We start from the raw sequence: 22,546 nt of genomic DNA, 5'->3' as shown, positions 1-22,546 counted from the left end.
TGATGAGTTAAACAAGACTAATTCTTATTTTACACCAACCATAGGTAACAGCATGAAATATTCAATATTAACATTAGTCTTATTCAATATACTGATGTTGAAGTTTAAAATAATGAAGTGCAATTTTTACCCCATCTTTAGTCATAATTGAATTCCGGAAAATTTGATAAGGTGGATTCAGGCAAAGCGGTTTTTTAATCAAAACTCGATTAATGTCATAAAATAGCAATGACCTAATTGATTAAAAAACAAACAAAAATTATCTGTGCAAATGCATACATATTTTGTCTGGTGCTCAAGCTAATAATAAAATGTGGGATGCAAAATACAATAATTTTGAGCACCACAAATACTATCTCAAAAAGAGGTTCATGCATACTGTATAGTGTTTCAAATAAACAGGATTAGCAAAAGAGAATGCCCCATTCACGCGTATAGTTACAAGAATGAAACTAAAAGTACCCCCGTCAACAATTGGTTCATGGCCCCATTGGCAGAGACGTTACGGGTTTGAGTGCAACAAGTCGAAGCATTTTTGGCCTTTCACCCATTCGCGGAATATATAAGCTTGCACAAACCAGACATAAAGCATCAGTTGTTCTAGTCATCAACCGAATTCAACATGAAGCTGGTAATATCTAAAAAGAAATTAAAACCTTATTTGTGTAAATCTACCAGGGATGATTTTATCTACTCAGATAAATTTGAAATAACATTTCGTTGACTTTAGTTTGTTATCGCCACCGTCTTGGCCGTCGCTGCCGCCACCAGCTACCCCTCCAACTATGCTCCTTCCAGCTACAAGGATAACAAGTACGCCGGAATCACCATCGTGAGCCAATCCGATGAGCGCAACCTTGACGGCAGCAGCAAGTGGAGGTAAACTTTTCATTTTCAATCTCTCACAATTAATAGATTAATTAAGTAGTTACACAAATTCTAATCAAATCTCAAATTGGGCATGTTGCAGCTACGCCGGATCCGACTACACCACCCGTGAAGAGTCCCAGGTCCAGAAGAAGATGCAAGGAGCCTCTTACGATTCCTACGGAAAGGCCACCTACGAGGATGCTATGGGCAACACCAACAAGGGATCTTCCTACTGGGTTTCCCCGGAAGGCGAGAAATTCACTTTGACCTGGTCCGCCGATGAGGCCGGTTTCCAGCCCAAAGGCGACCACTTGCCAGTTGCTCCCGTCCATGAGTACGAGCTCCCAGTTGCCCCCGTCCACGAATACGAACTTCCCGTTGCTCCCGTTCACGTTTACGAACTCCCCGTTGCCCCAGCTCTCCCCTACACTCGCACTGGAGCTGGTTATTAATTTAAAAAATTAGAAACATAAATTGTTGTTAATGTCAGCTTTATCAATGTTTCCTATGATATTGTATACGTTGATTTTGGTGTAAATTAAAGAATATTATTCAAAATGAATTTTTTCTTCACGGAATTCAACCCGAGATTTAACAAGATGAATGAAGTATTAACACTAGAATTAGGTATTCGTATCTAATAATATTTATTGAGAAAACTGCCTTTTTCTATGTGTTTGCAATGGCCTTGTTTATTTTTGAAGTTTTGAAACTTTGAATTTAGCGGGCATTAACTGACGAACGAAAAATGCTGTTTAGCCTTTTTTATGAGCAGACGAATTTGACGTCATTCTACTTGTTATTGGCATTTTCTTCTGGAAATGACGAGTTTCGTATTCGTTTTTCCCAAGTTGTAGACTTAAAGTAATTTTTCCTAATCAATTTAACTAATCGAACACTTTGAAATACATCACTAACTGGTAAATATTGCTTCTTCCTCATTTACTTTGTAGAATAAGATTCGAAAATTCACTCCTTTGTAGTTGTTTTTACCTTGCTTGGTAACTATGTGGTATGTGCCAAAGTTGATACAATCACAAATAAGTATTAAAAGGTGATAAGGAATACCAAGATATCAAGAACAAATAACTTTCAATAAACAGTATTTTATTTTAGAGTGTTATGGGTGGTTGTTGGTAGGGTTTAATTAAATTTAAGGTCAATAACAGTTTTATGCTTACACAGCCTTACACACAGGCAGGCCGTTGACAAAACCTTACCTTATAGTTATAATCAATCTTCTATGTTTAACTTACTGTTTTGTCACTGCTATTTGTTAGCATTAGTTCTGAAGAGTGAAACAATGAAGATTTTTTTATGAGGGTGATGAAAAAGTTTGATAAATGAAATGCATCTTTTTCATCTCTTTATTGACGTGTAAAAAATTGAAATTTTGTTCTTTATAAGGTTTCTTTTGTGTTTAGCCAGATAAGAATTGTTCATGTTTCAATGGGTTTTTTGTTAATTTTTCTACTATTTGATTCTTTGTCTTAAACAGCCATTTTTAAAGGTTTCTCATCGGTCCATCAATAAATAGTTTGATTCAAGTTATTTGTTAAGACTTCAACTACAGAAACAAACAGCTATGCCTTCCAGATTTACACCCAGACATCCATTCCATCAACCGTTTCATGGTATCTCAACGAAGAGCCCAGACGCAAAAAGAAAAGAAGCTTTGGAACGAATTTTGCAATTCAACCCAGTGAAAGCAGGTAAACACATATAATTTTATCTGTAATGCAGGCTTAGATAACTTAATTTTATTTCAATGGGACGACAGGAGACAAAGACTATACCTTGCCAGTTGGCTTTGTAAAAGGCGGAGTTCAACAACAAACAGAAAGGGGAGAAATTGTCGAAACAAATGAGAATCCCGGCTCTTCTTCTGAAAGGTACATATCAATGACATGCCTATTAGTAACCTTTAGAAACTTATACTTCTCTTTAAAAATTGTAGTGCAACAAACGTGTCAAATGATTCGCGAACGAACCCACACAATGAAATAGGCGGATGGGAGAAACACACCAAAGGCATCGGTGCTAAGCTTCTATTAAAGGTGTCAATAAATCATTTACCTAAGTCCATAAATTTCCCATTTTAATTGTGAGTATGTTTAGATGGGCTACAAACCCGGACAGGGGCTCGGCAAGAGTTTACAAGGAAGGAGTGAACCTATAGAAGCCAAAGTTCGTAAAGGACGAGCAGCAATTGGCAGCGAAGAGTTGTTACCACCACAATCGCATCATCGTTCCAACGCCCAACAGTCGTTAATCGAACACAAACTAAAGTAAAATAATTAGCCTTCTTTGTGACCATTCAACTCATTGATTTGCTTTGTTTTTCCCCCATGTTTAGAAACAAGAAATTTTCCAAGAGAAAAAAGAACGTGTTGGCTGCCATCCCTAAAGCAGCAGAACCTCCCAGGAGAATGAATCTCATCTATCCGGAACTATCAAACTACCAGAGCAAAACGTCAAATATCCTGCGTTCATCGATGGGCGATCGTATTACAATAGACAGGACACCGGATGTTATTTGTATAGCGAGCTCAGATGACGAAGATTGCCTGATTCTGTCTGACGCTGAAAATTCTTCCAAAACAACTTTACCCTCGGACGATGCGAATAGAACCACACCAGCCAGGCGCACCACACCTTTAAAGAGTCCTACTTCAACGAGTTCCGCCAGATCAAGCGCTGCTTCGTGTGATGTTGTTTGCATTTCGAGTTCAGATGAAGAGGATTGTTTCATTTTATCTGATGGTGAAACGTCCCCCTCTAATGAGATTGGCGCTCGTGTCTCAACGGCCTTGTCCAACAACAATACTCCCGAAACTTTTTCATGGAATCGCCCGAAGTTGTCAGTTTCGCAACGTAGGATGAGAAAAATGCGGATGAAGGAGTGGTCTCAACGGAGAAAAATCCGACACAGCATTTCCAATTTGTAAATCTTAACTTTGGCTGCTGGGGAAGGGGAAAGCAATTTTCAATTTAAGCTCTCAATTGTCTTAAATGATATTCAATGCATTTGCCCAAATTCTAAAAATTACAACACAATTAGACCACAAGCTGTATAAATCCAACAATGAACGAGGACAAGATGTAAATAAAATCCATTTCTATTATTTTTCATTTCTACATTTTAAGTTAAAGATGTGTTTTATGGAACTTGTAATGTTATGAGGTTTGAAATGAGCTAAGAAAAACAGCAATTTTTCTAATTTCCTCTTGATTTCGCGAATTCTTAGTCGTAAAATCGGTTCGCTTATTTTATTTTTGTGTAGAATTTAAGATAACTTATCATTTTATCAACTATTTTCTAGTCTTTTTTCTATTTCTATGTAATGAGTATTTTATTTTTGAAATCTTGCGAGTTGCGAGCTTGCGACGGTCGCTCCTGGCGGTACGCGGGAACAAACAGATGAACGATAATAAAAGTTAACTTAACGTAGGTTTTGATTTGATACGGTAGGTGCTACTGGCCATGGCTCTTAACTTAACGTAGGTAAATCCTTTGTTCTCTCCTCATAGAAAGGAATTTAGGCTGTGAGAACCCATCAGCTTAATACCCATTGCATTTCTGAAAATACCATTTAATTTAACCTAAATTCCAGCTTATCTTAATTAAATGAATGCAGAGAAAACGGAACTTTTTTGGTCATGCTTGTAATGAAAAATCATAAGTAAAGTGGTCGTATATACTAAGAGAATCATGGGAAAAGTAGTAAATAATCCTCAAGACACACATTGGACACATAATCGACAGGGTCACAAAGGTTTTAAAGTGAGGGAGTAATTTCAAAAAGTCCTGAATTAGGAAAGAATCAATTGTACGATAAAAACACCCGATCAGGTAATAAGGCCGCGACTTCATTCACCGCCGACGATGGCGATCAGCGGCGTAACTCTGATTAAAGAAATAAAAAGAATGAGTTAATTGATTAACACACATTTATAAAGGGGGAATAAAAGATGGAATTACCTTGAATGGCATTCAGCATAATTTTTCTGGCACCAAAGGAACGGATTCCTATGCTGATGAAATCCTCGTCCTTCAAGGTTGTAAACATCGCCAGATCGACTTCGTTCTGGACAAATAGATCTGAGAGAAAAAACAGAATTACAAATAATGCAATCAATAAAAAAATCAAAAAATAATTTCTACCTGCGTAGTGAGAGAGTCCGACAGTGTCCAGCAGCTGCGACAAATGACGAGACGAATTCTGGTCGAATCGCGAAGCAGCCATTGATGCTGGAATGCATGAATCTGCAGCACCTGTCAAATGAATTTGATTTTAGAATAATACAATCAGAGAAACAAGTATGTTTTAAAGGGTCTTACGGGGAGATGACAAACTTGTAGCTCCGGAATCCGAGCTGGAAGTGCTGGACGATTGAGGAATGTCAACGCCGATTACGCCCAGCTGCTGCTGCTGCTGTGCTGGGCCACTTTGGCTAGAAGACGATTCCGCCAGTTTAAGTGAAGACAGAACTGTGGTGAAGAAAATTAATATTCTAAGTTACAACCAACATGTCAAAAAACGAATGAACTTACTGAAAGTATTCTGGGTGAGTTCAGCAAGCTCCAACCAAATCGATGGTAAAGATGGAATGACAGTCTGATCGCTGGGAAGCTCTAGACAACGTCTCAGCATTTCATACAAGTTTCCTGGAATACAAAATAATGATTACTGTCAAGAAGGAGATGAAAAGAAAACATGAAATGGTAACATACGTGCGTTCCATTCGTAGGAAGTGAATCGAATAGTCACAATGTCCGAAGTGGTGCGCTCAACACGAATCATCACGTCAGCCTCTTTTGCATCAGCCAAAATGGAGCGATTGAAACGATCAGATGGAACTTGAACCATTAACTGCATCGGCAACAGTCCCTAACAGATAAAATCACAATGAATAATAAGCCAAAATAAATAAAAATGAAAGACGAATCAAAACTTGCATTCAGCATGGTGCTGGCCTTGTAAACTTGATCCAAAGAGCCACGAATCCAAACGCAATACTTTTTCGGCAGCTCCTTCAGAATGGAAACATCCGGGCAACGAATTCCGGCACCTGTGGCAGCGATGATTTTGTCGACTTGATCGCGAAGAAGCCACACATGATCAAAAGAAGTCTCCACTTTCCCCACAACCGCATCCTGCATTACAAACAAAACACAATCAAAATCAATGAAACAAGAGAAAATGATAGGAGACTGTTTCTTACAATAAGAGTGTCGGTTAAGCGTCCAAAATAGACGACAGAGTCTTTAAGTTGTTGAAGACGATCCTGATGGCCACGGATGTTAACCTGGCAGTTGATTCCGTCAATCTTGGGGTAGAAACGCAACAGGACGCCAAATGATGACGAGAAGTGGTGGGTCAAATTCGTCTGGCCGACTGAATTAATTTTTTCAATGTTGCAATCAACGATAAACTCGACCGGAACATCTGCCTATAAAATAATCACAAACATGAATACAACGAATATTAACAAAAGGTAAAAAAAAAGAATACTTACTCGAATACGTTGACGAGCGTTTTCCAGATTGGCAATTGGACCACGAATAACGACGCTGTTGCTCTTGGATTCGCCGGCGATGCGATTGCGATCCGGAAAATGAATGCGCGTTCCAGTGTCTTCCATCACACGGTTAATGTTCTGTCCAGATCTGCCAATCAGGTGAGAATGGAACGTGTAGCTCACTTCCATCGATAACGTGGCTGACTGGCCCTGTATACATGCATAGCATATAAAATCAAACATTCACACAAACCAAAATTACAAATTATTGGTAAATTACCTGAGATTGGAGAGAAAGAGCCGAGAGCGACTTGTTGAGAGACTGCATGATGTGGCTTGACTGAAAGATCTAGAGCGAATGATGACTCAACACTGGAAGCAACGGGGTTATATACGGTTACTCGAGGTCAAACGTCCTGGGTTCACCTCTCCCATTCTTCAAAACACTTCTCCGAAAGAAGAGGGGCGAAACTATAGAGAGATGCCGCCGCACTATGCACCGGTAATTCCCATAGAGACTTTTTAACATCACTGGATGCGCTATCTCGATTTCTTTTGGTTGCACGGTTGGTTTCCAAACAACTGGAGCAAAAGCCAGTAAAAGTCTACTTTGAACTTGATTGGAAAACTCGTTTGCGCAAACATAATAACCTGAATCAACAAACAGAATTTCCAGTTGAAATTTAACGAAAAACAACACGAATCTGAAAGAAGCTGCGTTGCCACAATGAAGGACAAAACACAAACAAATAAATGTTAAACAAAAATGCGTTCTGAAAAAGTTAGCAATACAATTCATTCTGATGAAGAATGACATTTTTGCTATCAAATTCTTGTTCGTAAAATTATTTGCAAGTCAAATCAAGCCCTTGATTATAGGTGAGTCGCATAGTGTGGGTATCAGTGTAGTATACATCCAGAAAACTTCTCTATTTTACCTATGTACATGGACGCCGAGATCGCAGGTGGAGGTGGGGAAAAAAAACCAGGGCGGCGGGATTTCTCTGACGAAAAACCAAATCAACTCGCAATTGGTTGTTATGGGACTTTGTAAATGGCGGCATATTTATCATTCCATTTGGAATTTTCTCTCTAGCCCATTGAATTATGCTTGGCGATCGTTTTCTTTCAAATGGCCCATACTTTGTTATTTTAACGGTTAAGTACAATTCGCGTTTCGCGTTTACAAATCGCGTGACAGCTGACGTAAACAAACAAAGAAAACAAACAGGCTCGAAGATGCGGTGGCGCTGATCTCTGCACTACTCAGTCACGTGTTATTACCATTGGTTACCAAGGGAAAGTTGACGCCAAATTCCATTACTGTTGTTGACAGCTAGCTAACTGGATCACGTTTTAATTCATCCACATTCTTTAGTGTTGATATTTAATCAGGCTGATTTTATTCGTCTGATAGTTCATCACGTAGTTCTGATTTAACGTAACAAAATATGTTTCATTAGTCTGCACGTGTAGGATCTTATTCCAAAATTGAAACTATTCGATCGTATTACGTCCTATCTACGCTAAGTATGATTGGTAATGCTATTGAATAATTTACTTGAATACTGGATGGTTTATTACCAATATGCATTTCCTATATTGTGCATACAAGTTATCTTTTAACTGACTTGAGGCTGTAGTCAAATATAATTAATAGCTAACTTTTCACGAAAAATGCATAACTTATCACATCTCACATGTAATGCATATTTTTCTTGCAGGCTAAGGAAAGATGGCTTCGAAAACTGAATTTACAGAAGAAGAGATTAAAGAGCTTGTTGGTAAGAAAATAACATTGAATTGAATTCCTTTGTGCATGTGAGGCATATTAATAATTTATTTTATTTTATATGATTGTGAATTTAGAAAGAAAATATAAGGCAACAGATATGGCGGAACATTTTAATGTATCAGTTGGAACTATTTATAGACATCTGCGCTTAATGAAAATTTCGTTAAGAGTACATCATAGATCTATACAACAAGGTTCATTAATTTTGTCACATAGTTCATATAAAATAGTAGTATTAATATTCAATTTGTTTGTCTTCATGTAATGATTATAACATACAAGGGTATAGTAAAGTGTTTTTACAGAACAATGAGCTCTCTTACTGTTCTTTGTTTTCTCTATTCTAGATAACGACAAAAGTGGTGTCAAAGTCCCCAGTCCCCACTGTTTCCAGGATTGATGGCGTTAGTTGCCAGGTCAATATCCGTGGGCAACAAGATCGTCTTCAACTTCTCAAAGACGCTGTCACGTATTTTGGACGTATAACTCATACGCCTGTGGTAAGAAACTTGATTCACTCAAACCTTCACATACGTTTAACTCTATGTATTGTTAGAATTCGGTGGTGATGAAAGTGGAAACATCGTTCGATCACGTGTGGATTGTTTCGGGACCACATCGACAAAATCATCACAGCCACAAGGTGCTGGAATTCGTTGCCCGGATGTTTCTGTCCTGAAGGAACTGCCGAAAAATATTGCGTTTGGATTCGTGGGTCTATGGATCAAGTTTACATGGCCAGTTCTATGCTAAATGTAAGTTGATCTGCTTCTTGATCTTGCCATTTACCCCAAATAAAATGTTTTCTTCACGTTTCATAGGGACTGTTACCGATGCAGTTAATGGTTCAAATTCCTTCAGATCGCTTCAACCGCCATCTTTTAGTTAGAGCGCAAAATGTTGACGTAATGTTTCACCTGGAACACTCCACTTCAGATATTCTGACCATAAGACTCACCTCGTATGAATGGAACACACGTATGATGTGTCTTATATCTTTCTTCACCTTCACAAATATTTCAATTTGTATTTGAATTGCAGGACATTTGTTTGATGTGCTGAAGTGTTGTCTTGAGTTGCCCAACAATGTGGCCACTGTCATCCCAAGTTTATCTCCTACTTGGTTGGCTCTTCCGGATATTACCCAGCACATCGTTCTTTCCGTAAATATTTTTTCATCTCCATTGTTTTTGGCTGGAATTGTGCTAAAAATTTAAATTCGTTTACTTTGTAGTTCAAGCCTCCCAAAAGCTGTTAAGTTTAATGTCTTCCTCGAATAACGGCAATGTTCCTCAGCAATCGAGTACGATCGCGATGAATGTTCCACGATCTGTCGACACTTCCAGCCCGGATTCTAGCACTACAAAATCTTCACCCCGTAAGTCATTTATTCTCTTTAATAATTGGTTATTGCAGTATAATGAATTCAAACTTTGAGTAACAGGTTTTGCAAACGAGTCCTCCATGCCAGCATCACTGGCAGCCTCTCGATTCGACCAGAATTCCTCGCGTCATTTATCACAGTTTTTGGAGACAATTGGTTTATTGTCCCATTATTCAGGTAAACGATAATATTTTGTTTCAGTTCGCATGGCTCGGCGTGTGTATAATTCTGTTGGATTTTCTCAGATCTATTTATTCAAAACGAAATCGATCTGGCGATGTTTACCACTTTGAAAGACCAGGATTTAGTCAGCATAGGAATCCGTTCGTTCGGTGCGAGAAAAATGATGCTGAATGCTGTTCAAGGTAAAATCTTTCCTGTTAGTTATGGTGATCCTCTTTTGGTAAATCGATTGAGACTGTTATATTTTTTATTACTAGAATTACCCCGTTGAATCTTTCATAAGGAACTTGGAATCGCGTTGACTCCTGTGAATTAATGTGCATATGCGCTCACTTACCTTTAAACTCTTGATTTTTTCTTATTATTTTTTTGTGTTTTATAAATTTTTATGTGTGGGATGACTGGATGATCAAGCATTTTGTTAAATTTTTACTTTACCCCTCCTTTGCATGTATTCGAGCATTTTACTTATTTTCCATTACAGTTATGGCCATCGACCAACTAAAAAATTTACCAAACCGCTTTCGCTTTAGACACCACCTACTATTTGATATAATCATGTATGACGAGGTGACCGAGCAGAAAGGTGAGGTGATCAGGTAAGGTGATTAGAGTGCTGCTTTATTAAAAATTTGCATTTAACGTGATTGAATAATAATATTGATTTATTAGTGGATATGGACAATCTAATTCCTGGCAGGTGAGACTGACAGTGACAGCTCTGACAGGTGACAGCTCTGACATTTGATTTGTTTTCAGTTTATCCATGGCAACGTGCAAATCATTTCGATGACGGTTCGACCGGGTTCGAGGACGGTGACAGTTGCCATTTAACGGGAAATAAATTTCACCCATGATCACGTATGTTGTGCTTTGATTTAATATTTATTTAGAATGAAAGTGATTGTAGTTATGTCAGTTATGTTATAAAGTCTACAAACATCCTAATACTGGTTTGACGGTTTTCACTGCTTCAAAACAAATTTACAACGAATGTTTCTGTAATATTTAAAATTGAATGCAAAAAATCTCACGTACTAGTAGTTAAGAACATACTTATAAATGACAAAACTTATTTGTTCGGCACAGTCGAGCATGATTTCAACATTCGGCGAGGATGGCAAGAAAAAAAGCGTAGACCGTGACCAAGAAAGACGCACGAAATTGAATCGCCGCGACTGTGAGTATACATAATTGAAAGGGTATAGTTGTGACTATAAAGTAATTCCATCTGCTTTTGTTCCAGTTCCGTATCTGTAACTAGGATGTCTGGAACCACAAACTCAACGATGCATGTGATGGGAATAAATAGCGAAGGAAGACGCCGAATGAATTCGTGTTGGTTTTGCAGTAGCTGCGTAAACACGTCGTTGGATCGCGGGAACGTCGAGTTAAATACCCAATTCAACCTATCCGTCTCTTTTCCAGTTGAGACATTTGTGCTGTAGACCTGTCTTCCCCAAAAAGGTAGACACGCTTGTTAAACCACGGGCTCCGGTCTGTCTTGCTGCGTCCTCTCTGATTTTGACCAAAGAAACCAATTTGATCTTGGTAAGTTATTTCACTGCTAATTTTTAGGAAATCTACTTAAGTGTTTTACAATTTTGTATTTTTTGTTTTTTCGTTCCTTGTTCGTTATTCACTATTTTTACTTTTTAGTATCTTATTTATCTAAATGGTTAGGGGTTTACCCGCTACGATGCAATGTGTTTTATGCTCAAAAGGAGTATATTTATTCTGTAATTTTTTCATTTCATTTTCTAGACGCAATGAGTTCTTCATCATTGAATCAACCCGGATCTCCAGGTATAAGTAGTTGAAAATGTTTTCCTCTTTAATCCAATGCGATGTTGATTGAAATTCTTTTAAATCTGACTTAGGCATGTTGCGTCGTTCGAACATGACTCAACAAGGATCACCAGGTAAATAGCAGCACATTCCAAAATACTAAATTTCCATAATCTTGTCATGCTGTTTTTTTCAAAAACATCCGTAGTTATGTTGCATCGTTCAATGAGCAATTCCGGTTTGAACAACTTGGCCCATTCGTCGAGCTTCGTTCGCCGTAACAACGATCGCGATGGAATGGGTAACAACGCCGGAGTCAGTCCCGGTGGCAGCAACGCCGCTTACCGCGCCTCATTGGTCTCGCACTACGCCGAAGATTTGGACAGACGTCGTCGCGCTGAACGAGCTGTCGAAGAGATTCGCACCGATGGAAGTAATACTTTTCTCCGTTTCATTCGTTCAACAGCAAATTTCAAATTTGAAAAACTATCTAGTGCCCTCAGATAACCTGAAGATCGAATCTGTTGAGCTGTTCTCACGAGACAACGCCCGAGAACATCGCACTGATCGCTACGAGATGGTTTTTGACAACGGCCGCGTAACAAATGATGAGACTTTTGGCTAATTTCGTACGCTAATTGTCGACTGTAAACTTTAATAACAGGACATTGGATCTCCATCATCCATGGCTATGTCCAGGTCCGTGACAAACATGGCTTCCATGTCTTCGATGTCACCAATGTCCCCAATGTTGTCGATGGACTACCGTTCATCTTCTTCACCGTCAACTACCGTTCTCCGTCGTGGCCAGCCTTTCTTCATGGCTATCCGCATGAAGGATCGTAACTTTGATCCACGCCGTGACATCTTGCGGGCATCGTTTACTTTTGGTAAACAGACAGTCACGAAATGGATAGTAGTAGAATTCAGTGCTAATATTATGACTTTTAGGCCCCAATCCTCAAGTGACCAAGGGAACCAAAGTCGTTTTGCCTTTCCGCATGAATCAGCGCGAATTCAGCCGGGCCCCGCAAAAGTGGGACATGCGTCTCCATCAACAGGAGGGTTTCAACATCACTTTCCAAGTAAAACTATCGTAAATCTGAATTACTTGGCGGTGGCTTAAAAGGTAAATGTCTTTTTGATAGGTTCACATCCCCGCCAACGCGCTCGTCGGATTATGGCGAGTGAATATTGAAACGACGACAACGACGCCCGGTGCGCGCGTCGACGAATTCCGTTTCAAGGATGACATTTACATCTTGTTCAACCCCTTCTGCCGAGGTGCGTTATTTGTATAGACACCATTTTATGTTAAAATCGCCTATTCAAAATTTTGATTATTTTACACCATGACATTTAACAGACGACCCAGTTTACTTGGACAACGAGGAGCTTCGCAGGGAGTATCTCATGAACGAGACTGGCAAGGTATTTGTAGGCACTCACCACCGCCCGAAAGGACGCCGTTGGGTCTACGGACAGTTCTCTGACGTTGCTCTGCCAGCTGCCCAGCTTTTGCTTGAACAGTCTGGTCTCAACCCGACCGAGAGAGGCAACCCTGTCCAAGTCGTCCGCGCCATTGCTTCCATCGTAATCAAATGACATTTCATTATTCATAGGCTGGTGAACGATTTCTTGATTATTTTTCATTTGAACTAACAGATTAACGCCAACGAAGGCTTTGGATTATTGGAAGGCAAATGGGAAGGCTCGTTCGAAGATGGTGTTTGCCCGTGGGTGTGGACTGGAAGCAACAAAATCTTTGAGCACTACTTGCGCAACGGATCCAAGCCAGTCAAATACGGACAATGCTGGGTGTTTGCCGCCGTGGCCACTTCCAGTATTTAAATCTATGACCGAGTTTCATGCTTCCGTAATAATCCCCTCTATAAATGTTGACAGTCTTCCGCGCTTTGGGTATTCCATCTCGTCCCGTGACCAATTTCGTTTCCGCACGTGATACCAACCACACCCTGTCCGTCGACAAGTACTTTGACATCTTTGGCGATGAGATGAAAGGTGGCCCAGATGGCGACAATCAGGATGCCGTTTGGAACTTCCACGCTTGGTAACATTATTTTATTCTTTAAATGCTTCATCTTCGATTTAATTTTATGATTGACCGAGAAGGACTGAAGTTTGGATGTCACGACCTGATCTCCAAGCCAATTGCAATGGATGGCAGGCTATTGATCCCACTCCCCCTCCTCATTTCTGGCAGAAGAACACGGGAGGTTTGTTACCCAAGTTGTTGAATTAAATCGTGAAATGTTTTAATCAAATTCAATCATTTAGTAGATCAAAAGAGCCGTGGACCGTTGGCCGTTGAAGCTTTCCGTCGTGGACCCTCTTCCGTCGAGTCGGTTCGGCGTGGCGAAGTTGGATTCGCTTTCGACACCCCATATGTAAGATTTTAAAAGAAGAAATTATTACCTTTAAAAGTGACGATTGATGACAAACTGAAAATTGCAGCTGTTTGCCGAGGTCAACGCTGAAGTGAGTCACTTCCAGGAAGACGAGACTTCACACTGGGGATACAGGAAAATTCACGTCAACAACTACCAGTAACATCTAAAACATTTTTTTTTTCGCTATTTGCGTTTCAATAGTTAGAGCTCATTCCATTCAAAATTTTCAGGGTCGGCCGCATGATATTAACCAAGCGACCGGGAGCGGACGATGACGTCAGCGACGCCGACGCAGAAGATATCACTAGTCTTTACAAGAACCCTGATGGCATGTCCCGCTACCAGAAGCAAGGCGATTTCAACTATCACTTCAGTAAGGCTCTAGAACAATGTCAAATAGATTTAGCCCCTATTAACATTTGTGTCTCATTGTGATTGAAAAGACCAGGGAATGTCGTCACCCTATCTGGAAAGGAGAGATATGAATATGAGGGATAGAGATAACAATAGGGATATGATGCACTACCCTGGAACATCTGTGCGTCGATTAAGTTCAGTCGATATCGCTCGCAAACCCTGGTATGATGAATCACGTCATCCTACCGATTCCGGTAGCTCTGCAGCGGAACGCGTCTCAGCCATGAACGCATCTCGCAGTGTTGAACGAACTCAGCCGATGTTTGACAACCGACCAGTCAACGAAGATGTTTATTTTGACTTGATTGAGCAAGAAAAAGTTGCCTGGGGACAGCCTTTCAATCTCCAAGTTCTTGTCCAGGTATTTTAAACCGCAAGAAATTCCCGCGCTTTCCTTGATTTAAAATGTTATTGGCTCCATTTCAATTTTAGAATCGTTCACAAGAAATGAGAACCATCACGACGATCCTATCTGCTAACTCCGTTTATTACACCGGAGTTACTGCGCGTCGTCTTGGTCGCAGCGATCGTCAGTTTGTTCTTCAACCTGGAGGCCGTAAGTATTTTTGTTTCTGCCTGCTTTGATTATGAAATTTTCCCGACTGATCTCGTTGCAATTCAAACATCAGGAGAAACTCTGCAAGTCCGCATCAGCTGGGACGAATATCGCGACAAAATTGTCGACTATGGCCATATCAAGATCTTTGCCATGGCTTCTGTGCAAGAGACTAAGCAGTCGTGGAGCGAAGAAGATGACTTCCAGCTGGAGAAACCCAAGTTGGATGTCCAGGTAGCTTTCTTAAGCGTTACTGTGGTCATGCGCAGCTCTTATGTTAAATATTTGAATTTAATTTAGATCCGAGGAAACCCGCAGGTGGGTCAGGATTGCTTCGCTACGTTCAGCTTTATGAACCCAGTGTCAGTTACTCTGACAGAGTGCGAGTTCACATTCGAAGGACCCGGCCTTGTTCGCCCACAAACTGTGAAATACCGGTGAGATTTATTTATTTTTTTAAAATGTAATATTCATTTAATTCAAGTAATTCTGTTCGCCAGTGACGTGAAACCGGGAGAGATGATCAGTTTCGCCCAAAAGTTCATTCCTCGATTCAACGGTGAGCGCAAATTGGTTGCCACTTTCAACTCTCGCGAATTGGGTGACATTGTTGGCTCTCGTCCGATTCACGTTCGTGACTGAGATATTTCTCATCGAAGCAACCCGACTACCACATAAACTCCTTCGACATGACAATCTGGACCTTGAAACGGACTTGGACTTGCCCATGGAAAAGTGTTGCAAATTAGTCAAGTAACTCTCGTTTTCTCTGCACTTTTTACAACTCTATTTCATTTACATATTATAAACCCAAAAATGAACCATTTGCGTTATTATTGTATCCAATTTAACCACTCTTCTTATGCTCCTCTTCTTATTGATGGTGTTGGTTTAACTGTTAATCTTCTTATATACTTTCTGGGCGATGGTTATAGTCAACCAGAATAAATTTCATCAATTAGATTCCTTGTGCATTGACTTGTTTAACGGCATCGATGTGCTATAATTTCTTATATAGGGGTAATGTTATTGTACTCGTCGTGAAAATGAGGTATTATCACGGCCTACCGGGTCTTCACTAAAGTTTGAGAGGAATTTTGATAAAGAAAAGGTGACGTCCGAAGACGAGATTTGTTAGTTTCTTTGGAGCCCATTAAGAAGTAGAGTAAAAGGAAAAGAAAAGTAATCAGAACTGAATCAATTACTTTGAGATCAATTATCGATGTAAAAATAGTCTCTCGTCCCTTAAATCTCTCTTATTCACCCATTTCTATTTCTTTGCTTCCTTTCGTAAAAGTGGAGAGAGCAATCCGCAATAAGTTTTTGAGGGGTCGCGCCGTCAAAAATGCTAGATGAGCTCGCAATTTTGGCCACCAGGTGGCTTGTTTTGTTTACTTTGTCGTCTGCGTAGATTTGTTAGTCGTCTGTGTTCTTGCATGGTTCTTGATTGAAAATTGCAATTTTTATCTATTTCTCAGAATATTGAAACAAATAGTTAGGGAGTTAAGGATTTGGAGTGTGGTTGTGAATTTGAATAAAAGTAATGGGATTGAAAGAATGAGTCGCGAGGATCACAACTTCACAATGATAAACCGACTCCCAGATCTGATTTGAAAACCACTAAAACTAACTGCTTCTAAAATTCAATTTTCCCATAATTTAAACTCTAAGCCCACTACAGCTTTCATAGATTGTACTTTACTTATCTGGATGCAGTTCCAAATTATTGTATAACAATTCCATGTCTGTTCTTGTTTACAGAAAATTTAACCGTTTTCACAGGCACATTGAAATCACAGAACAGGTATAGTAAGTTAAAATTTTGACATTTAGAAAGAAACAGTAGTTGGTTAGCGATAAGAAAGAGTATTCTTTATTGTAGGCCAGTCCTTTTCATTGACATCAGTCTGTGGCATCAAGAAAGATTTCCAAGAATATTGTAATGAAAATCATGGGTGGTTGGTAATCTTTTCCTTTAGTAAATGGTGGCCCTGAAAAGGGCCGATTGGTAAGTCAAAAGGGATTTTAAAAGTCGCTTAGGCACGTTCACCACGAATACGGCGAGCGAGCTGGATGTCTTTTGGCATGATGGTTACTCGTTTGGCGTGGATGGCGCACAAGTTGGTGTCTTCGAAAAGACCCACCAAGTAAGCCTCGCTGGCCTCCTGCAGGGCCATGACGGCCGAGCTCTGGAAACGCAAGTCGGTCTTGAAATCCTGGGCGATTTCTCTGACCAAGCGCTGGAATGGCAACTTGCGGATCAGAAGCTCGGTCGACTTTTGGTAACGACGGATCTCACGAAGGGCGACGGTGCCGGGACGATAACGATGGGGTTTCTTGACTCCTCCAGTGGCCGGGGCACTCTTGCGAGCGGCTTTGGTGGCCAACTGTTTGCGGGGCGCCTTGCCACCGGTGGATTTACGAGCAGTTTGCTTGGTACGAGCCATTTCGAGCGAGTGAAATTTCAGATGTCCTAACTAGTGAAAAGTGCTTGGTATATGTGGGGAACCTACGGACGTTGCAGAGCTAAGCGAGTTCACTGGCTAGGGATTGGTTAATTCAAAAATGGGAGGGAATAGAAAATTTATAACGGAAATCCTTTTTGTTGACAAATGATGGCTGGAGCTGAGTTCCACCAATAGGAGTTCAGCTTGAGGATCCGGTAGGGTATATATTGGGACCATAGTGAGTTTAACATAACATCATTCGATATTTTTTAAATCTCTGAAACTTATTTGAAAATGACTGGTCGCGGCAAAGGAGGAAAAGGACTCGGCAAGGGAGGCGCCAAACGTCATCGCAAAGTTTTGCGTGACAACATCCAGGGAATCACCAAGCCGGCCATCCGTCGTCTTGCCCGTCGTGGTGGTGTCAAGCGAATCTCTGGTCTCATCTACGAGGAGACCCGCGGTGTGTTGAAGGTGTTCCTTGAGAACGTGATTCGTGACGCCGTCACCTACACTGAACACGCCAAGAGGAAGACGGTGACGGCCATGGATGTCGTCTACGCACTGAAACGCCAGGGCCGCACTCTGTACGGTTTCGGCGGTTAAATCTTTTCTAGCTATTGATACTCCGATCTTTCAATCCAATCGGCCCTTTTCAGGGCCACCATTTACTTAAAGAAAAAGATTTCTCAACTATATTCTTGTCGACTTTCTATAAGCAAAAAAGAACAAAAACATGATTTCATACAGCCGTTGGAGCAATGCTTTAATATTATTTAAGTGTTGGTGCACCTTAAAAAATATTTTTGGAAATATAAAGTTCGTATGATAATTTCTTAATATTTCCTCTCTATTCTGCCTTTAATTCTCGTCAATTTCTGGAGTTAGCTACTGAAACATTTTTTCGCAACTGTCGGTGATTCTTATCTTGATTACTATTTGAATTAAATTAAATGGCTGTGCCATTTATAAAAATTGCTTAGATATGTTGATTTTTGAACTCTTTCTTTCAACTTCTACTTTTAATCGAATCGTCTGTCTGATCTGAATCTAAAATATGTTATAACTTCCCATCGTATTTAACAACATTTTTATAATATTTGCTTAGTACGTAAAAAATTTACGTTATTGCTTCGGAGACCAATTTCGTGATCCCCTTTTCTCTGTATTCACTATTCAACATTCAACGCATTGTGTCAAATCTGGCAAACGTGAACTACAGAAGAGCTATTGCCATGTAGAATAGTAAACTGGTGAAAAGAGACTATAAGCTCTAGATACAAAGCAATTCATAACGTTCCGTCTCACAAATTGGGTCGAGTTTTGGATTCGACTAGACAAATGTCAAAAGCAGTTAGATATTTTTCATTTCTTGAAAATTTGGTGGCCCTGAAAAGGGCCGATTGGTTGGAAGGGACCGAGATGAACAATCTACTTGGTGCTGGTGTACTTGGTGACTGCCTTGGTGCCTTCAGACACGGCGTGCTTGGCCAACTCACCGGGCAAGAGCAGACGGACGGCCGTCTGGATTTCCCGGCTAGTGATGGTCGAACGCTTGTTGTAGTGGGCAAGACGGGACGACTCTCCAGCGATGCGCTCGAAAATGTCGTTGACGAAGCTGTTCATGATGGTCATGGCTTTGGAGGAGATGCCAGTGTCGGGGTGGACCTGCTTCAAGACTTTGTAGATGTAAATGGCGTAGCTCTCCTTCCTCTTGCGCTTCTTCTTCTTGTCTCCTTTGGCAATGTTCTTCTGGGCCTTGCCGGCCTTCTTCGCAGCTTTTCCGCTTACTTTGGGGGGCATTCTAGGACTTGAGTAAATCTGAGAAAGTAACGACCGACTCTTCAAATTTCGTCTTTATATTGAAGCTGGCTCCCCCTCACTACTTGATGGTAGCCAAAACTCGCGTCTCCAGAGACTTACGTGTAGCAGCAGATGTTCACTCGGGGGCGGAGCTAGTAACACAATCAGGGGAGACATGAAAGAAAGGCGGGGCAAATAAAAGTTTACCGATTGGCTACCAAAATTGCATTCTGAATCCGACATCAAGCGACTATATAAACGTCGATTTTTCAAATTGTATACATCACTCGTTCCTTGATTGTAGGAACCGCGTTTACTTACTCTACATCTTAACATGTCTGGTCGTGGCAAAGGAGGCAAAGTCAAGGGAAAGTCAAAGACCCGTTCCAGCAGGGCCGGACTTCAATTCCCCGTCGGTCGTATCCACCGAATGCTTCGCAAAGGATCGTACGCTGAGCGCGTCGGTGCCGGTGCCCCCGTCTACTTGGCTGCCGTCATGGAGTACTTGGCCGCTGAGGTCCTCGAGTTGGCCGGTAACGCCGCCCGTGACAACAAGAAGACCCGCATCATCCCTCGTCACTTGCAATTGGCCATCCGCAACGACGAAGAGTTGAACAAACTTCTCTCCGGTGTCACCATCGCTCAGGGTGGTGTTTTGCCCAACATCCAGGCCGTTCTCTTGCCCAAGAAGACCGACAAACCCGCCAAGGCTTAAACTTTCCCCCGTCTTTAAACAAACGGCCCTTTTCAGGGCCACCAATTTATTCTAGAAAAAAGGAATTTGCTAAATGCTATATTTCGCACATTATTTCGTTTCTGACTGAGAGAAAAACTCGATTACAAATTTTACATGTTATTGTACAGATTTATAAATATCTTAATCAATGTCTGAATTCAGTATCAGTTTATGATCCACCTTGTTAATTCAGGCAACCTTGCCCACTCCCCCTTAGCTCTAGTTGAAATTCAACATGGTCGCCGTTTGGCTTGTTGTTTGTTGGTTGCGGGTGGTGTGACAGCGATTCTGTCGATAATTCTCATTCTCACTGATTCGGATTTTTTTTGTTTATTTTTAATGGAAAATAGCACCAATCACTAGCACGAAGTATCTGGTATTTCATTTTACCACGACACCTTTCGACCAACTTGAAAAAGAACTTGAATGGCTGTAAAGAAGAGTTTACACCAATTGAGAAATGGTTTTCTTCATTCTGAAGGTTGGGATGGATAGATTTTAAAAGATTTAATAGATAACACACCATGTGGATTCTGATTTCATTCTTGATTTAATTTTTCAGATAATTCCTTCAGCTGAATGTTTCATGTGACCTCGTGACTTCTGGTCGCTTGTGACAAAATAATCCAATTCAAGCTGTGTTTTCCAAAATTTTAGGAAATTCTATTTGCGAGGTAGTTATTTGACCAACATTTCATTTTATTTCTACGATATTTAAGGTTGTAGGCCTATAGTATAATTAGATAGAAAACCCTAAAAATGCTTTTCCTGTTGTTTGCTCACTTGCTGGATGGATTTTTTCGGGGTTTGTTCTCATGTCTAAAGACAAATTCTAGCTCATACCCAACTAAAAAGGATAGCCTAATTAACCTAACTCCTCCCCTGTCTGCTTGTAAAACACGAGTAGGCAATCAGATGCTCCTGGTAGAGAAATTAAAACTTGTTTCTTATATTTGCATAGCCAACCTTATTATGGTCAAGATGTGGTTCCCACACGCATTTAACAATTTGGAAAGCCGAATTCCTTTTTCATTCACTTAATAGTCTGATTTCCGTAATGTACGCTCTGGAGCAAATGTAACCGTGAATGAACTGGAATTTCACTCGGTGAACATTTTGCTATGCTATTCTTTTTCTATTTTTAACTGCCTAGTTTTCAACCTATCCTATCATGAGAATTTCACTTGATCGCTAAATGGATAAAAACATGATTCCTTCTTCATTTTGTAAATATTCCATTGATTTCTCGTTTACTGCTCTTGGCACATACCACATAGTTCTGTTATGTTTCATAACATTTAATTATTTAATTTTTTTTTCTTTTAGAATGCCAAAATGTTCCATCGGGATATTCGGCCACATCATCAACAATCACAAGCTATTCAAATGTCTATGCATCACCTATATATATTCCAGTTCTCGTTTCACTGCCTTCACAAATCAATCAACCGGAGCCAGTGGAACGTTTGGATTCAAAAGAAAGAGTTTCTCAGTTGGAAGATCTATAGCGGATGCTGGAACTGCAGAAGAAGATTCAGGAATTGGAGATTAGTTTGCAGGAAGCCAAAGCCAAACAGGCTGTTCCTCCCAGTGGAATTAAAAGCCAGCAGGTCGTCATCGACAAATCGATATCTGCAGCTATTTTTCACCGGAGCAAGAAGCCGAACTTTGTGTGTTCCTGACCTCATCTTCTGTCTCTTCTAAAATTCTGAATGAAATTGATCTTCTGCAAGTCCGATTGAGCAATGTGATCGCCTCAACCGGAGCTGTCGTTGTCAACCGTCGTCGAATTGGAAAGATAACCGAAAATCCGCTCTCCTTGGCCTTGCAGCACAGTCGTCGAGGCTCGATCGTTCGTCAAGATGATTCAACGAGAGGTTGAAGCCCTTTAAGCTGTCCAGCACCGCAATTATTATTGGACTGCTCGGTCTTTGCACGGATAACGAATTGAGTGATGGTGAAGCATCGATTAGAGTCTCGCTCATCTTTGAATTCGCCAACGGAAGGGCTCTTTTCGACTGTCTTTTCGGTGTCCAAGTAAATAACAGCAAATTAAAATTAGACGTGAATTAAATTATGCTGATAGCTACACAAACGATTCGCTCGCCATCTCACCGCGAGGCTCTCCATCTACTGCATTCCACTCAGCAGAAGCCGGGCGGTTCAGTTATGGTCCACTGCGACGTGAAATCCACCAATGTTTTACTGCAACGGGATGACGAACGAAGAGTCGTTCGAGCTGTTTTGGCCGATTTTGGTTTGGCAAGTTTTCATTCGGATCTCAACGAAAGTACGGCTCTGGCCTAGCAGCCGCGGTAGGTAACCACGGCTATGTCGATCCTTTGTATGCAGAGGTACTATATATTTTCAACATGTTCCAACTGATGCAGTGTTTATTAATTATTTTTCAATTGCCATTGTAGAGTTCAACCTACAGACGGGCCGGCCGGTTTGCATGTCCTTCACGCTTGAAGGTCGCGGGGAACATAACGTGTAAAACTGTCAATGCGGTGGTGTAGAGGTTGGGTGAGAATTGGACATGTTGCATCATTATCAAGCAGGTACAATAGCCGCAAGGCTCAGCCATTTTGTATTCATTTTCAGTATAGTCCCAATATATACCCTACCGGATC

At 40.6% G+C, this 22,546-nt stretch overlaps 7 protein-coding genes and 2 long non-coding RNA genes across 12 annotated transcripts; 6 read left to right on the top strand and 3 right to left on the bottom strand.

Annotated features, from left to right (window-relative positions):
• The first annotated feature begins 502 nt into the window (after positions 1-502).
• Positions 503-3,995, top strand: LOC124205320 (endocuticle structural glycoprotein SgAbd-3-like). 3 transcript variants are annotated; one of them, XM_046602710.1, is made up of 8 exons: positions 503-631; positions 731-879; positions 971-1,790; positions 2,369-2,582; positions 2,651-2,762; positions 2,828-2,927; positions 2,989-3,158; positions 3,227-3,995. In XM_046602710.1, the coding sequence occupies exons 1-3, from the start codon at positions 623-625 to the stop codon at positions 1,320-1,322; spliced, it is 510 nt and encodes a 169-aa protein (XP_046458666.1). In that variant the 5' UTR covers positions 503-622; the 3' UTR covers positions 1,323-1,790; positions 2,369-2,582; positions 2,651-2,762; positions 2,828-2,927; positions 2,989-3,158; positions 3,227-3,995. The 3 variants fall into 3 exon arrangements, with proteins under 3 accessions (XP_046458666.1, XP_046458664.1, XP_046458665.1); XM_046602708.1 differs by lacking the exons at positions 503-631; positions 731-879 and having other exon boundaries at positions 1,401-1,790; positions 2,369-2,401; positions 2,437-2,582; XM_046602709.1 differs by lacking the exons at positions 503-631; positions 731-879 and having other exon boundaries at positions 1,401-1,790; positions 2,431-2,582.
• A 511-nt stretch (positions 3,996-4,506) lies between these two features.
• LOC124205322 (protein bicaudal C-like) lies at positions 4,507-5,756 on the bottom strand. The gene is made up of 6 exons (XM_046602712.1): positions 5,606-5,756; positions 5,426-5,539; positions 5,213-5,362; positions 5,036-5,146; positions 4,853-4,972; positions 4,507-4,777 (listed from the first exon to the last, which is right to left on the bottom strand). The coding sequence occupies exons 1-6, from the start codon at positions 5,748-5,750 to the stop codon at positions 4,764-4,766; spliced, it is 654 nt and encodes a 217-aa protein (XP_046458668.1). The 5' UTR covers positions 5,751-5,756; the 3' UTR covers positions 4,507-4,763.
• A 1,952-nt stretch (positions 5,757-7,708) lies between these two features.
• Positions 7,709-10,282, top strand: LOC124205345. The gene is made up of 11 exons (XR_006879285.1): positions 7,709-7,923; positions 8,118-8,177; positions 8,263-8,382; positions 8,536-8,688; positions 8,745-8,943; positions 9,010-9,166; positions 9,230-9,351; positions 9,423-9,566; positions 9,633-9,749; positions 9,818-9,937; positions 10,013-10,282. It is a non-coding gene; the product is annotated as an uncharacterized LOC124205345 (long non-coding RNA).
• Positions 10,283-11,084: 802 nt separating this feature from the next.
• LOC124205313 (hemocyte protein-glutamine gamma-glutamyltransferase-like) lies at positions 11,085-15,890 on the top strand. 2 transcript variants are annotated; one of them, XM_046602697.1, is made up of 20 exons: positions 11,085-11,306; positions 11,520-11,561; positions 11,636-11,677; positions 11,752-11,976; positions 12,038-12,141; positions 12,208-12,433; positions 12,495-12,628; positions 12,692-12,827; positions 12,910-13,136; positions 13,209-13,386; positions 13,449-13,614; positions 13,677-13,780; positions 13,845-13,951; positions 14,019-14,110; positions 14,185-14,327; positions 14,398-14,732; positions 14,804-14,927; positions 15,001-15,161; positions 15,228-15,364; positions 15,428-15,890. In XM_046602697.1, the coding sequence occupies exons 2-20, from the start codon at positions 11,525-11,527 to the stop codon at positions 15,567-15,569; spliced, it is 2,820 nt and encodes a 939-aa protein (XP_046458653.1). In that variant the 5' UTR covers positions 11,085-11,306; positions 11,520-11,524; the 3' UTR covers positions 15,570-15,890. The 2 variants fall into 2 exon arrangements, with proteins under 2 accessions (XP_046458653.1, XP_046458652.1); XM_046602696.1 differs by having other exon boundaries at positions 13,842-13,951.
• Positions 15,891-16,918: 1,028 nt separating this feature from the next.
• Positions 16,919-17,407, bottom strand: LOC124205332 (histone H3). The gene has a single exon (XM_046602725.1). It carries the CDS (start codon positions 17,372-17,374, stop codon positions 16,964-16,966), a length of 411 nt encoding a protein of 136 aa, XP_046458681.1. The 5' UTR covers positions 17,375-17,407; the 3' UTR covers positions 16,919-16,963.
• A 233-nt stretch (positions 17,408-17,640) lies between these two features.
• LOC124205343 (histone H4) lies at positions 17,641-18,039 on the top strand. Its single transcript, XM_046602737.1, has one exon. It carries the CDS (start codon positions 17,669-17,671, stop codon positions 17,978-17,980), a length of 312 nt encoding a protein of 103 aa, XP_046458693.1. The 5' UTR covers positions 17,641-17,668; the 3' UTR covers positions 17,981-18,039.
• Positions 18,040-18,758: 719 nt separating this feature from the next.
• LOC124205337 (histone H2B.3) lies at positions 18,759-19,219 on the bottom strand. Its single transcript, XM_046602731.1, has one exon. The coding sequence runs from the start codon at positions 19,175-19,177 to the stop codon at positions 18,806-18,808; it is 372 nt and encodes a 123-aa protein (XP_046458687.1). The 5' UTR covers positions 19,178-19,219; the 3' UTR covers positions 18,759-18,805.
• Positions 19,220-19,454: 235 nt separating this feature from the next.
• On the top strand, positions 19,455-19,905 carry LOC124205336 (histone H2A). The gene has a single exon (XM_046602729.1). It carries the CDS (start codon positions 19,512-19,514, stop codon positions 19,890-19,892), a length of 381 nt encoding a protein of 126 aa, XP_046458685.1. The 5' UTR covers positions 19,455-19,511; the 3' UTR covers positions 19,893-19,905.
• Positions 19,906-19,910: 5 nt separating this feature from the next.
• LOC124205346 lies at positions 19,911-22,474 on the top strand. The gene is made up of 4 exons (XR_006879286.1): positions 19,911-20,394; positions 20,476-20,587; positions 21,240-22,267; positions 22,337-22,474. It is a non-coding gene; the product is annotated as an uncharacterized LOC124205346 (long non-coding RNA).
• Positions 22,475-22,546: the final 72 nt, after the last annotated feature.

This window comes from Daphnia pulex, chromosome 10, assembly GCF_021134715.1.
Source record: "Daphnia pulex isolate KAP4 chromosome 10, ASM2113471v1".
Classification (NCBI taxonomy): Eukaryota; Metazoa; Arthropoda; class Branchiopoda; order Diplostraca; family Daphniidae; genus Daphnia; species Daphnia pulex.
The sequence above is the reverse complement of the archived record's forward strand: the minus strand, read 5'-3'. Positions and strand labels throughout refer to the sequence as shown.

What these genes read in the sequence shown, in the direction of transcription:
- LOC124205336 (XM_046602729.1), top strand. Translation starts at nt 19,512, where the DNA reads ATGTCTGGTCGTGGCAAAGGAGGCAAAGTCAAGGGAAAGTCAAAGACC.
- LOC124205337 (XM_046602731.1), bottom strand. Translation starts at nt 19,177, where the DNA reads ATGCCCCCCAAAGTAAGCGGAAAAGCTGCGAAGAAGGCCGGCAAGGCC.
- LOC124205332 (XM_046602725.1), bottom strand. Translation starts at nt 17,374, where the DNA reads ATGGCTCGTACCAAGCAAACTGCTCGTAAATCCACCGGTGGCAAGGCG.
- LOC124205343 (XM_046602737.1), top strand. Translation starts at nt 17,669, where the DNA reads ATGACTGGTCGCGGCAAAGGAGGAAAAGGACTCGGCAAGGGAGGCGCC.
- LOC124205313 (XM_046602696.1), top strand. Translation starts at nt 11,525, where the DNA reads ATGAGTTCTTCATCATTGAATCAACCCGGATCTCCAG. An exon ending in TGCCGCCGTGGCCACTTCCA is followed by an intron (nt 13,387 to 13,448) that starts GTATTTAAATCT and finishes AAATGTTGACAG; the next exon opens with TCTTCCGCGCTTTGGGTATT. An exon ending in TGTTCTTCAACCTGGAGGCC is followed by an intron (nt 14,928 to 15,000) that starts GTAAGTATTTTT and finishes TTCAAACATCAG; the next exon opens with GAGAAACTCTGCAAGTCCGC.
- LOC124205320 (XM_046602709.1), top strand. Translation starts at nt 2,456, where the DNA reads ATGCCTTCCAGATTTACACCCAGACATCCATTCCATCAACCGTTTCAT. An exon ending in CCCGGCTCTTCTTCTGAAAG is followed by an intron (nt 2,763 to 2,827) that starts GTACATATCAAT and finishes TAAAAATTGTAG; the next exon opens with TGCAACAAACGTGTCAAATG. An exon ending in GTGCTAAGCTTCTATTAAAG is followed by an intron (nt 2,928 to 2,988) that starts GTGTCAATAAAT and finishes GAGTATGTTTAG; the next exon opens with ATGGGCTACAAACCCGGACA.
- LOC124205322 (XM_046602712.1), bottom strand. Translation starts at nt 5,750, where the DNA reads ATGCAGTTAATGGTTCAAGTTCCATCTGATCGTTTCAATCGCTCCATT. An exon ending in TTCCTACGAATGGAACGCAC is followed by an intron (nt 5,540 to 5,605) that starts GTATGTTACCAT and finishes TTTGTATTCCAG; the next exon opens with GAAACTTGTATGAAATGCTG. An exon ending in CGGACTCTCTCACTACGCAG is followed by an intron (nt 4,973 to 5,035) that starts GTAGAAATTATT and finishes TTTTTCTCTCAG; the next exon opens with ATCTATTTGTCCAGAACGAA.